This window comes from Protopterus annectens, chromosome 1.part2 (genome assembly GCF_019279795.1).
Source record: "Protopterus annectens isolate FY-2018-M chromosome 1.part2, PAN1.0, whole genome shotgun sequence".
Taxonomy (NCBI): domain Eukaryota; kingdom Metazoa; phylum Chordata; order Ceratodontiformes; family Protopteridae; genus Protopterus; species Protopterus annectens.
In genome coordinates this window covers 1,229,821,416-1,229,835,154 of record NC_056727.1, presented here as the reverse complement: position 1 = coordinate 1,229,835,154, position 13,739 = coordinate 1,229,821,416, and the positions used below count along the sequence as shown (strand labels likewise).

Here is a 13,739-nt window from a genome sequence, read left to right as displayed (position 1 = left end):
AGAACTGTATGCTATCGCCTTGACTGCGAGGCTGGTGAGAGGCACTTCTAAGCAGTCCAAAGTTTGGTATTCATTCGGGAGTTCTTTCTGTTCTGTAGGGTACTCTTTGAGGTAGCTAGATAGGAGATGGAAGAAACAGCCCGTTTCTTGGCACAGGGCTTCCAGGGGACTGCACACAATTAGGAGGACCGAGGGGATGTTCTACGAAGGACAAGTTGATTTAAAAATCAGTAGCAGTATTTGCTGCTAACCTAGATTGAGAAACCTGCATCTCTGTCCCCTCTCTGTGATGCTGTTGGCATAAATGACTAGCTGTTGTTTGCTCACTGCGCTGGCTTTAACATTTATGTGGGATGGCATAATGGTTAAGGCTACAGTGTGAGAAAAGCTTGTGGGGTATGGAGTTTCTTGTTTAGGCTTTAAACAATGAGCAGTAACGCATTAATGTTGCTTTGAGTTTTTCTGCTGCGTTGGTAACTTTGTCATTTTGACATTGTCTAAAAAAAAAAGGCTCAAAGGGGGTGGACAAAATTTTAGCCAGTATCCTAATGTCCCTGGGATAGGTGCAGACCATCCTTGGCAAAACAACGTGGTCTGTTAAGTCTGACCTCCCGTGCTGATTAATATTGGATTGCTTGGAGTGACACCAGAAACTAAGCCAATTATTAAAATCAGTCTTTTTCGGTTCATACTGTGGCATCGTCCTTGGTGAAGTTAAGATGCTGCTCAGTGCAAGGTACGTACCTGTCTGACATATTTGGAGAGATCCATAATGTCTCTGTATATATTGTCCAGTGAGGTATATCTACGGTCATTTACACCCACATGGGCTGTGATAGTCATATTGGTCACTGTGGTGCAGTGACTGAGTACATACGTGATATTGCGGATGCTAGCTCCAGATAGGCAACTAACCATAATCTTCTTATCCAGCCTAGTGAGAGGGCATCTGTGTGTCATACAATAAATTCCCCTATGACTTACCTTATGGGCTTTGTTCTTGGGAGATCATTGGCTGTAAACTTGTGTGGTGTTAGGTGTTGCAGTAGGCATGTACTTTAGTAATTGCTGAGAATAGGTGTTGCCGTTTGATCCATTTGCAAACGCCAAATGGAAAAAGGTTTGAATGTGCAATGAGCACAGTGACATTCGCTCATTGCAGATTCGGCTTTTTGGGGCAGATTGCACTATAGTGGGGATCGGAAAATGGTCCCTTTCCCCACTGTAGTGCGATCTCTGAGTTAGAATATTAAAGTAGGGGGGATGCGCCCTCCACATGGGGGGTGCTGGGGGGCTTGCCCCCCTGCTTTACACTTCATTACATTTGTTTTTCGATATTTATGTTCGAAAATCAGCTAATCTGCTTTTCGATTTGCTGATTTTCGAACATGTAAAACTGTCGCAGTTTTGTTTTTCGTGATTACGATTCGCTCATATGAGCAATCACACCAGTGTGATTAGGTGTTGTAAAGGTAAACCGCTTAGGAGGTCTTTGAGGTTTGGAAAGGTTTCTCTTAAGTGCCTCAGCATAATGAGGTCCATGTTTGAAGGATGTGTTGTGTTTGTTCTTGACAGCCTTGTTTATAAGTGATATTTTTGCCTCCGAGAAAGTTATGTATGCATATCTCTTGCATACTTGGTTAGTCTCTTTAAGGATTAAAAAGGTTGTCTGAGTACACAAGACAATTGCTAACATTGTCTCAAGATGCCCATATCTACCAAGCTGGATGCAGAGACATTAGGAAATTGCAAATCCATGTCGTCAGGACTGGTATTAGGATTGGGCTATTATGGTTTAGGGGCTTAGTTTTACAGGGGTCACCCGAGTGTGGTTAAGGCTAGATGTTAGTGCTGTGATATGATATTAGTGTGTTTGTTGGGCTAACTAGCTGCCTTAAGCTTAGCTCCATGCAAATCCTTTCTGTTTTTCGGGTTAAAAGTCCTAAGTACTAGCCTTATAGGTTTACTACCATACAGGGTACTGCTGACCACCACTGCGCAGTGAGCAGCTGCTCTCAAATGCACCTAATTTCTAGCAGAGTGAAAAAGGCTGAAATCATGACCGCATACATTTCAGAAGCAGATCAGTAGGCAACCCCTACACAAACATTCTGGTGCCTGTAAATGTATTTGCTCAGGAATGATCCATACTGGTTGTAAGAGTTTATTAAAGTTGAACACCTCATACTTGAAGCAAAGGTGTACACCACAATAGCTTTTCCAGGATGGGTACTGTCTCGACTTTGCAATAGGTTTACAAGGAATACTTCTCAAATGCCCAGTCCCGCCCATTGACATAGTAGCATGGTGCATATCTCCAGAGGAAGATGGTAGACTGCTTCAGAAAATGAAGCATGGAAGCGGTTGGAGCTAACATTTATTAATAACTATAACAGAATTTGTAATTACTGAATTGCTTTCAGCTGTGATGCACAGATAGATGGGATGAGTAAACAACTTTCTCATTCTCCTGTGTTTGCTCCATTATCACAGCACCCAAGGAAGTTGACCGCATTACCAGCAGAAAATCCCCTGGCTGATGTATTATGGTTATGAAAATACTGAATAATTAACATAAAAAAGTCACTATTCATTAATGTCTTACTAAGTTTTATTTTCATAGATTTATCACCGAGATCATCAGTCCACAGTCAGCACATACAGATATGTAAATGTATTAAACCAAACTAATGAAGCCGAAGGAACTGGAATATGTAGGTAAATCACTAGTTCTATAGTGAAAACCGTACCTACCTCTGAAGCAGTAGTTTTTCCTACTGCTGTAGTATTTCATTACACGGTGCTTATGACATTGCATTGCACCAAGTAATGCATATATATATTTTTTTACAAAGTGCATTTCTTAATTCATATTGGAGAAAAACCTATAATATCGGGGATTATCAGCAAGTAGTTATCGGAACCCATTAATTGGATTAATAAATTAAAAACCTGCAACATTGCCTAACTTGGGGGGGGGTTGCAGTCTTGAGTTTGTCAGCCATTGGATGAGATGTTAAACCAAGGCCCCATCTGTCTGCATTAATGGTAGGCACTGTGATATCTTTTATATCTACCTGCACTATTGAAAAGAGAAAGGGGCAGTTCCTCAATGCCCTGGCCAAAATTCCTGTAATATTATAAATACCATTAGGGATCTCCCCTGAAAAAAAAAAAAATGCTAATAGCCTAGTGGGACTAACCTGCTCAACAAAGGATACATAAATTAAAAGTTTTAAATCCAATCCATATCTCCATCAAAGTAAAGAAGAAAATGTATGCACACTGACTATTTTGAGGAGTGGTTATGGTAACTGGGGAAGAGACAGGTAATGGGACACCAGAATGGCTGTGGGGGTGGGGGAGTTGGTCCATTCCTCTGCCTAGGATCCCATTTGACCAAGATTTTTGCTTCATTCATTTATGAATCCTTTGTTTCTTACCAGTGATATATTTTGCTTGCTTTAGGGATCTAGTTACTGCAACATCTATCCTTTAGTAAATTATTTTACTCCCTGACTGGTATTATTTCATTTGATCTTTATTTTTTTCTACCCATTCTGTAGCTACTGATGATTGAGAAATGCATGGTTACAGTTACAAATGCTTCTTTCATGTATTAATTTATTTGTTTTAAGTGTTATGCTTTATCTTCTTTTTTTGAAAGTTAAGGATGTTTGTCTGTTGCATTCATCCTTCTCTTTTAAGGGAATTTTGTCTCAGAAGATTGAAGAGAATGTGCATCAGCTTAGGATTTATAAGGTAGATTCAGTATGACACATACCTTCATTGACTTGTACAGAGAAAGAAAGGAACCACTGCTTTTGTGGTCTCAGACCACATGAGAAGCATGGTAATGTAAGGTATATGTAAATGATTTGCTTGTTACAGTAATTATTTCTGGAAGATCTACTATTATGATAAGTGTAAGTTATTGTGGTATTACAGTGAAACAACTGTAGTACTCTTCCAACAAATAAAGCCTATTTTTTAGCACTTATATTCTTACACTACATTCCTTCTTATCAGATTTGGGGTGAGCCCCTTGTCAGCCTCAGTGCTGAAAGGTTTTAAGAATATTGGACATGTTTGTGTTAATAAATCCAGCGCTTCATTATTTGCTGTCACCATTTTTACATGGATGCTGTAATAAAATTGTGTCAAGAACAGTTTTACCATGTGGACAATGGCACAATTTGCCCTTCTTTTTAGCTGTGTGCTAAGGCAGGTTTGATGCATAGTTAAAATTTGATCAAATGAGTTGAAGTTTTAAGATCCCCTTTAATAAAGAACTGTAACCTTCCAAGTACAGAATGTCATAGGATCGCACTGATGAGCAAGGTTTGTTTCCTGGTAGTGACTGGGCATTATCTTCTTTCCAGAATACAGCATGGTATTTTTTTAATGGTACTTTAGTAGAAGCCTAGAGCATCGTATGCTACTATGCACTCCAAAAAAGCTTTTCCAGACAGTAAGTTTGAGTGTTGGGATAAATGTTGCAGGGACATAGGTGACTTGTCTTGGTGTCTTACATAGTTGCAAGTTCATTATTAAGTTTCATTTCCATGATTACCACCTGTCTGCTGTTTGCATTGAAAGCCATTATGTAGTGGTGTTACCACTTGAGTTGTGCTGGTAGTGGATGATGTGGAATTAGCACTATAGATGCTTAAAAGGAGCAGCCCATCATACACATTAAAAGAAAAAAGCATTGTGATGTAATTTCAAAACTGACTGTATGTGAACAATTGTATTTTTGTTCTTGTTGTAATTCTTTGTCTTTATTTCTGCTAGGGGCTTGGTGTTCAAATTTGGTCGCACTGAAGATCTGTGGCAGTGATCGTTTTACTGTCCCACCTGACCTTTTTGTACTCTGCATCGCATCATCACTGACGTTCTCATACTGTAGTCTACTGCTGTCTACTTTATAAATGGGGATATGTGTTAACTGACAAGTCAAATGACTTCTTGGTCTTAGACTGCAACTGCTTAAGCCCACATTCTTCATATTTTGATTTAAACACTCATTTCTAAGTGATGTTTCTTTCAGGTGAACAGGAGACCCTTATTAGCATTTAGTTGTGAATTACTGTCCAAGATTGCAGATATTGTGTCAGAAAGTCTTGGGTCAGTTTTGAGAGTTTCACTAAATGAAATTTTCTTATAGGAGATAATTATGCAGGGACTAGTTTACTATATTGTGACAAAGTGTTTTTAACATGCATGAAGATTACTGGTGAAATTGCTGCTGTCTTTACTTTCCATACCTGCAGTATTCGTGGAAGTATCATCGCATTTTGTATTTTCCAAGTCAAAATTTGTTCAAGTTAGAACATTTTACATAGTGCTACATTTACTTGCAGATGTTAGTACCACTGTAGTGTATGTAGCGAACGTCTTAGGCTTTTAGCAGAGTGGCTTTAAATTTCTCAGGCTAAGTACAAACTCCTTTATGCAGCAGACTAGATCTTTTGACCTTTAGCAAGTCATTTAACCTTTATCATTGCTGATGTGCCACTAATTTAGATCCCACTTTTCCATACCTTGTTGGAAGATAATTCTGAATCAAAAATACAGTGGAGAGTTTCTGTACCACCAGCTTGCTTTTTGCATGGTGTTGGTACATTTCTGGCCTACACAGTATTTTTCTACTGTCCAGTCATTTTGTGTGCATTTATTTAGTCATCATCTCAGTCCAGAATTGACATGATGAATTAAGATTCCAAGAAGGAATGCAAAATTCTTACAGTAAGGTGTAACCCATTTTGTAATTCCTTTTCTTTGCTGTGAGAAATGTCTTGTCCATTGTGTTATATATTTCATTTCGGCCATCTCATGTCATGCTGGGTTGTGAAGAGGAGCTGACAGAGCCCATGTCTGATTGTGGTAATTTGCCTTTGGTAAAGGCCATCATATGATATGGTAGGTTGCACCCTTTGGCATAGTGCATATGGACAATGGAGTTCTGTTATGGAGGTAGTGCATGTAGATTTCTTAGATGTGTCTAATTTGACACTTTTCAGTGAATTTGTGAAGTTGTCTCATTGGTTAAAACCTATCCTCTTACTGTGGCAAATCCTACAGTAATGACACAAGTCAGAAAGATAATCTGTAAAGTAACAGAATTGATTGCATATGCATGATCAGTTGTATAAACACAGAAAGGCACTCAAGGTGTTTCTTGCAGGAAATTTACTTGTTTCAGAAATGAAGTTATTCTGCTTTAACTTATCACAGCAGTGTAGAAGACATAGTTAAAACAGCACTAATCCACATGTTTTGGTGCCATATTGCTTAATTATATTGTCAGGTCATACATTATTGTGGGATATTGGCTCACAGAGGATCATAAAAGCAATGTGTTTCTCTCAGCATTGTCAGGTCATACATTATTGTGGGATATTGGCTCACAGAGGATATAAAAGCAATGTGTTTCTCTCAGCATTATTTATGATGGCATCCCTTATGATTTCCTGTATGTTGCAGTGTCATAGTTTTGTATACATTTATTTCTTGTGAACATGATTGATGGAGAAATGCATCATGATAATTAGTGTCTAGCAAAAAATGCATTCAATAAAGTAGTTAATTTATGAATTATTCTTGACACATCTCCTGCTCTTCTCAGATTTTAAACATTATGCCAGCAAAGTACATTCATCAACTTGCTCTTGAACTCATTTGCCCAAGCTCTTAACAGTTGGTTGCCATTTTGTCCTCTCTGATTCTTTTGTGCCCCAGCATTTCCCAGGCTTATTTTCCTCATTCTGTTGTATATACTCAGATGCTGAAATGTCTCTGTGTGATTAGGGACTTTACTGCCCTGGGTAATTTCCACTTGAATCTATGACTTTTATTTACCTTTTTGTTAGCTGGGTTAGTCCCATGATTGTGTAGCCTGTTTACAGAGGTGGTATTTATATTGATAGGCATAATTAGGCCAGAACATCAGTGAAGTGCTCTTTTTAAATAACTGCGATAGGATCTTTTATACCTAGATATGCTGCCTTCACTTCAGAAGAGTGGGACTTAACTTTAAAGTGTCATCTGAAAGATGTCACCTCAGGAGCACAGCAAAGACTTTGTGATCAACTACAACATCAGTTATGGAACACTAATCCAGACATGTAGGGTGGAGTTAGAACCATCACTGTTCGGGTCTTCCTAGCATTAAAGGCGAGTATGCTACCTGCTAAGTCACTGGCACTGCAAAATGGCATTCCTTGAACAGAGGAGGTCCAAAGAAATAAGGCTCTTTCCAGCTAACTGACCATCAAGAATAAACAGACGTTCAGACTCTGACGTAAATTCATACCATGAAAGACATGTAAAATGCCTTGTATACACTGAAATCCGCTGTTTTATTTTTTTCCTTTTTTGGTGGGGGGGGCAGGGGGGCAGGGGTGATGGTACACCTTGACTCTGTTCTAATTTTGACTGTCTAATAGGAATATGATTATGTACAGTGGGATTTTCTGCCCTGATTGTAGTGCATTACTGTGGGTCAGAAAATTAGACTTATTGTTCCAATATAGCTAGTGTTACCCACAAAGTATTTACTCTTTCTGTCAGCAGCAGGCCTGATGTAGAACCAGAGTTATCCGTAGTAGTCTGAACAGCACAAATATCAATAAACTGCTTTTGAGGAATATCACGTTTGCAAAGAGGCAGCATAAACTAAATTTATTAGTGCCGAGTTGTATACCTGTTTATAAAAAGAGGATTTAGGGTAGAGATATTGTACCTTTTGTAAGCTGTTTCGTAGTTAGTTTAATGGAAGGTTTTAAGAGGTAGTACTGACAACCACATCTGTGATATCAGTTCAAGTGTTTGAAATATTGTGTTTAAAGAGGCTGTAACTATTTTTCTAGCACTTTTTGTACAACTCAGCCTTTTACTTAATTTTTGAGAACTAATTCCAACCCTCAATACACACAAACTCAGACACACACACACCCCACCTGCCCCTGTTGCAGTATCAGTGAGACACTGTAGAATCAAATGTACTATATGCATCTCATGTAGGATAATATGTCCGAGTTTCTTCATAAAAAATAACAGTTTGTTGAAAACTAGTAATAACAGGTTGCATTACAATAAAGTTGTGTGGGTGGATCATTTTGGAAATGTTTGTTCAGGGTAGACATCGTAGTTTTATGTTCTAGATGGGCTGGCTTTCTAGTACATATTAATCTTGTAGCTGGAATCGCAAGTATAGACCTTTCTGAAGTTTAGTAATGCAGGTTTGGATATTCTTGCTTTGGGAGTACTAATGGGCCTTTAGAAGAGGTGATGTAGCATATGTATTATGTTTGCTTGTAATTCCAAGTACTTGTGGACTGCAACTTTTAATTGAAGAGTGTTGCATTTCTCCTGTACCAAGATATCATGCTAGCAGTGGAGACATAATTTGCAGAGCAAGTGTTCTTAAACCACTATTGGTGTCTACTTTCTAGTGTTATATTTAATAAACATGCCTGTTACTTTTTAAGCAACGTGCACTATTACTCTGTATGACAGCCCTTTTGCAGATATTGTAAAGTATTGTTAAACAGTTTAAACATCATCTCAGAAATGGAAAAGAGCTAAAAACTAAGACCAAGACTTTTGTATTAGTGCATACTGTAAATGGGACTCTAAAATGTAGGAATGCATTGCTAAATTGTTATACCTTGTGTAAAGATCTTGCAAAAAACTTTTGTCTTCATCACTAACCTATATTACCAGATGTTTGCTTAACCTCTGCTGCAAGCCTGTTCAGTATTTTTTCTTGGTACCCCTTGTTCTGAAGATGTATGCTAGAAGCAAAAAGTTGAAGCAGACGTTTTTTGCTTCTTTATGAAGCAAATTTTTTTTATTTCCTTATGAATAAAGTTTTTTTTGTTTCATTTTCTATAATGACAGATTAAAACTAGCCTTTGTTCTGATTGTAGCTGTTAAAGCGTGCTAAAGTTATGCTGCTTATATCAAAAGTAACAGAAATATGCATGTAATCCAGGCATATGTCAAGATTGTGGGGAAAATAACAAAGTGTATTTGCAAGAAATGGCTAGTGAACACTTAATAATCTTTATTTTTTTGTCTGATATTTTGAACACAAATACGAGCCTGTTGATGGGTAATCTAGTTTTGTACATTGTATAACTGCTCAGGAGATGACAGCAATACATGATGTTTTGCAAGTACTTTTTAGTCCCCTCAGTGACTGAAGTTGTGCAGAAGTTTTTGCAAATCCTGTCTCCTGACAGAGCAGGTAACCTAAACTAATAGCGGTCACTTGGACTGTTGTACACATTCTCTTGTTCTTCAGTAACTGTGCACATGTAGCCTAATCATACAGACAGTAAGATTAAGATGCATGTTTGAGCATTCTTCCTTAGGTCAGCAGTATGTCACTTGTAGTGATTACAATCAGTGCCTGTAAGGAACCTAAAGTTTATATCATATTAGGCCTGTTGTATATGCATTTCAACAGACTGCACTTGATGCCCTGATAATTTCAGGTTCTGATGATGATCTGATTCTCAGATTTAATGTAAAAGACTATTCTGTTAAAAAAAAAAAAAGTTGTAGCTGTTGCCTTGCTTTTATGTGCAAGAACGTACTAAGCTGTGAAGACAGAATTATGTAATGCATTTAATTAGTAAGGGGTATGTAAGCTTGTGTAGACCACTTTGCTGTTTGATTTGGTCACTGCTAGCTATTTTGTATCCCAAAAATTATGTAAAGTAAACCAAAACAAAAAAAAAATAATAACATAATGGATCTTTAATACAAGGGAGTAAGAAATACATTGGCAAGTGCAGTTTAGAAATAAAATCTGCACTAGGAAGCATGCAGTGAAAGTGATGAGTCAGCAGCTGTCTGCTTATCAAGGTTGGGAAGGCAAACCAACTAGATAATGCATTTAGTTTTATCATCCATGGTCCAAATCAAGTCATAAAAAGGTTTACTGAAAATCTGTCAAAATAATACAGATATTGGCGTACAGTTCTAATGTAATATAAGGCAGTTTGTACTTTTTATATCACAGTACCTCTGTCAAAAGGTATGATTGAGATGTATACCATGCAACTTTGAATGGATGGAACTGTTTTCTTTGACCTGCAGAGCTAATGCATGTAATTTGGAGATGCAACACAATACTCTCTAAGTGAAGGACAAAAAAATACTAAATGAAGTGAGTAGGAGGGAAAGAGATGCGCACCCAAATATAAAACACAAGAAAAGCACAAATGAGTACACTGCACATTTATAATAATGATCGTATGACTGTTTTTGTGGTGATATGAAGCTGTAATTTGTTCATATATGATGCAGAGTGTTATAGAAATCCCTGCAGAAATCATGTCCTTGTATATCTTGCCTTAGTTCTTTTTCACAAAATTAACAGCAATGATTAGATTGTCTTTTCCATGTATTTCAAGTGGAGTTTTTCAGAACATTTTGGCCATTTATTTAAAATGTTTGTGAGTTTATGATTTGTTTTTCAGTGTTGCTCATACAAATGAATACTTAAAAATTGTTCGGCCAGCATTCACTATTTTTGTGGTTCACTATCGTTTCTTTACTAATGTAATACATTTCCAAGAATTTTTCTTTCTTTTGTTGCTGTAAATGTGATTAAATTACATTTCATTTTTAAGTAAACATCCAACAATGTTCACAGCATCACGTCATGATTGCCACTGGTTTCTTAAATCACCTCTCCAGAGTGTTTGCTTTTCTACTGCTTTAGAAGTTTTATTTAAAAAAAAAAAAAAAAAAGACCTTATTTAATCTGCATTAAGGCTCATTTGAAACGAGTGGGTCTGTGATGAGCCATCTTGCAAAATTTGTTGAGTTTTATGTGGATTTCAAAGCTGTAGCATGTAAAAGGGACAGAATATATCCTATTTGCGTATTCTCTGTTACATAATGTATTTAAGAGGGACCATTTTTTATTCTGGTGTTTTTAGGAAGCTTTTAAGCCAATTCCTTTTTTAGAGGCGAAGTGTAAAACTACTGATTTATAGCATTTCCTTTATGAAAGGTTATACTTTCATAGTTTTGCATGCTGCAGGAATTGTTAATGTTTCTTTTTTTTTTTTTTATTGTCAGATTTCCGGTAGTGGGATGAAAGTTGTCCATTTTTGGGTCTCCACCTTGCTAGAAACATGCTACATAAATGATTCATTTTTTTATAAACTGTGCAGTGCAGTAGCCTCCTGAAATCCACCTCCATGGTTTAAGGTTTTATAGCTGCTCTTGGTTAGGTTGATTTGAAGTATTACTAATGTAATGGAGTAACATCATTACAGTGGGATTATTCTTGAGAAAGGTATATGCTTGGAATATATTTTGACACTTGCTTTGTTAAAATGTCTTGTTATGACATCTTCATTTTTTGTTCTTGTAACTAAACTGCGTTAGCTAAGTTGCACTTTTTGTATATCTGTCTTTATTCAGATTGATTAAAATATGATCCTTATTGCAGTGTTCATTTCATTTGAAAGTTTTTATTAAATCTTGTTCAAAATGTTACAACCTTGCTTCCTTTTCAGTCTTTAAACATAAGCTAAGGAAGCTGGGAAATATTTTTTTGACTGTACTGTACCAGGCCGAAGCTGCATGTAATATGCATAGTCTTTGTTATATAACTGAGTTACGGTTATGTTTCCAGGTTTGCTATTTCTTACTGCTATAAGTCTTCGTCCAGCGAACCAACATTAACTCCAGTATTTGCATCATTATTACATTCCACTTCTTTGCTCACTGGAGAAGGCTTTAAGTAGTCTTCCAGGTAACTTCCCATGGGTCAATACAGTTAATGCAGTAGGTCTCCTGGACTTGTCCGACTTATGCTTTCATCTGCACTTCTGATGTTTGGTTCAGAATTCATGTCATTGTGATTGTAAAACTACCTGATTGTAAAACTCCTACCTAATGTATTAAGTAATTCATGGGATAAATGTATATACAGATGAGTGCCTGCCTAGTCTATTCTTCTCTTTTCTGCTGAGCAAGTTAGTGGGCATTTTGCTGTTTTCCTGTAAGTTTTATTGTTTTAAGGCAAACGTGCTTTTATAAGGCTGTGTATTAGGTTTGCTTCTTTATGATTTATCATTCATTTTGTTTTCAAGTAATGCTGCATCTTTGAAAAGGGTTGCTGTAATATTAAATCATCACATTTGGGTTATATCCCACCTACATTGTTTTCATCCCAGAGTTTTGTCCGCAGTCTCTTACTTTCTCTTGAATGATTACTCTGGTCCTGTGCTAACATTCTGTGGAACTTTGGTCAGTGTGCAAGGTACTGTTATAAAGCAAGTATTGTTAGGCATTTTCCTTGTTTTTTCTTGCCACTTCATTTCATATCCTGCTTTAGCATCTGATTTATTTTAGTTACATAGTGGGCCATGCTCATTTAATGTTTATTAGCTTAAGAGATCTTCAGCTAAACTTGTAATAAAAAGTAGATTGTGCTTATGGCAATTTATTACCAGTCTTATCACAAGGTTGTGTTTCGAACTGTACCTTCTTTCTGTGTTGATTGTTGTTGCTGATAGTTAGGACAGGAAGGAGACACTATTTAAGCCTAGCAGAGAAGGGTCATCAAAGGAGACTGCTAAGGAACTGAGGAAGCTTTTTAGAAGATGCCAGTAAACAATTATATTGTAGATATTTTCTACATTAACAAACATTTGTTAAGAAGCTGACTTTTTGTAACTATTGTATGCTGTAAGCATTTGGACTTCTCAGCACCCAAAGCATTTGCAGGTTGATTGACTTCTTCAGTCCTGTACTGACTCTTTGTGCCGTGCTCCAGAGTTCTTCATTAATGTGTGAATTGCTTCAACCACAATGAGTATCCCATGTTGTAATTTGGTTTACGTTTTTTTTTCCTCTTCAGCTACATTGATGTTCTTCATCTCACATTGCTGCAGTCCTTACATATGGGTAGTCCGCTGTCCTCGGTCGGCCCGAATACCAAAGTATAAGGCTGACATCGGTCATGGGCGCTCAGATCTGACATCAGAGCATCAGGGTATAAAAGCGCATGACCGACGTCATATCCTCAGTCTTTTTTGCCGCATGGTCCGATGCAGAAGCAGCGTTGCGAGTGCCGTTCGGCGTTCTGAAATTTTCATATTCTGAGTTTCAGACCGAAACCAAGTTGGGCTAAGTACCCCGTTGGGGAATATTTTTGTTTTTTCTTGCCTCAGTTAATTCCGGATGTCAGAAAAAGTGAATAATTGTATTTCTTGTGGGAAACAGATACCGCATAGGGATTATCATTCTCTTTGCATTCCTTGTTTGGGACCTGAGCACGACGTAGTAGGGTGTCGGTTTTGTGCTGGGTTTAATAAGCGCACCATAAAACGAAGGTTAGATTGCGCTAGGTTAGTCTTTGGTAAGCGGTGTAATTATAATATGCGGTCGGATCCTCCGACGCCCGCTTCCACGAAGAAGCGCTAAGACAAATCTTTAAAACCTAGACAGGATGTTTCGTCCCTTTCAGACGCCGGTCCTGTAGAAGCAACAATGGAACAGGTGGATCCGGCTGCAGTTTCTGAGGTTTCTGTTGAGTCTCAGGGGGAAACTTTGATTTTGCAGGATGTGGCCTCACAGGAGTCAGGTCAAGCTGAAGGGGCCTCTCAGGTTACTGTTCTCCCTTCTATGCCTAAGGTGGTTAGGCCTTCTGCTACTACTTCTAAGGCTTCTTCTAAGGGCAGGTCTGTTCTGCCTTCCTCTAGTGT

The 13,739-nt window shown here is 37.7% G+C and overlaps 1 protein-coding gene across 2 annotated transcripts in view; it reads left to right on the top strand.

The window, feature by feature from the left end:
* The window catches only part of TMEM50A (transmembrane protein 50A), a 455,243-nt gene extending 443,773 nt beyond the window's left edge, over nucleotides 1-11,470 (top strand). For both annotated transcript variants that reach the window (XM_044060091.1, XM_044060090.1), the window contains exon 7: nucleotides 4,795-11,470. In XM_044060091.1, coding sequence (XP_043916026.1) covers nucleotides 4,795-4,840 — 46 coding nt within the window. In that variant the 3' untranslated portion in view covers nucleotides 4,841-11,470. The remainder of the gene's footprint in view (nucleotides 1-4,794) is intronic.
* Nucleotides 11,471-13,739: the final 2,269 nt, after the last annotated feature.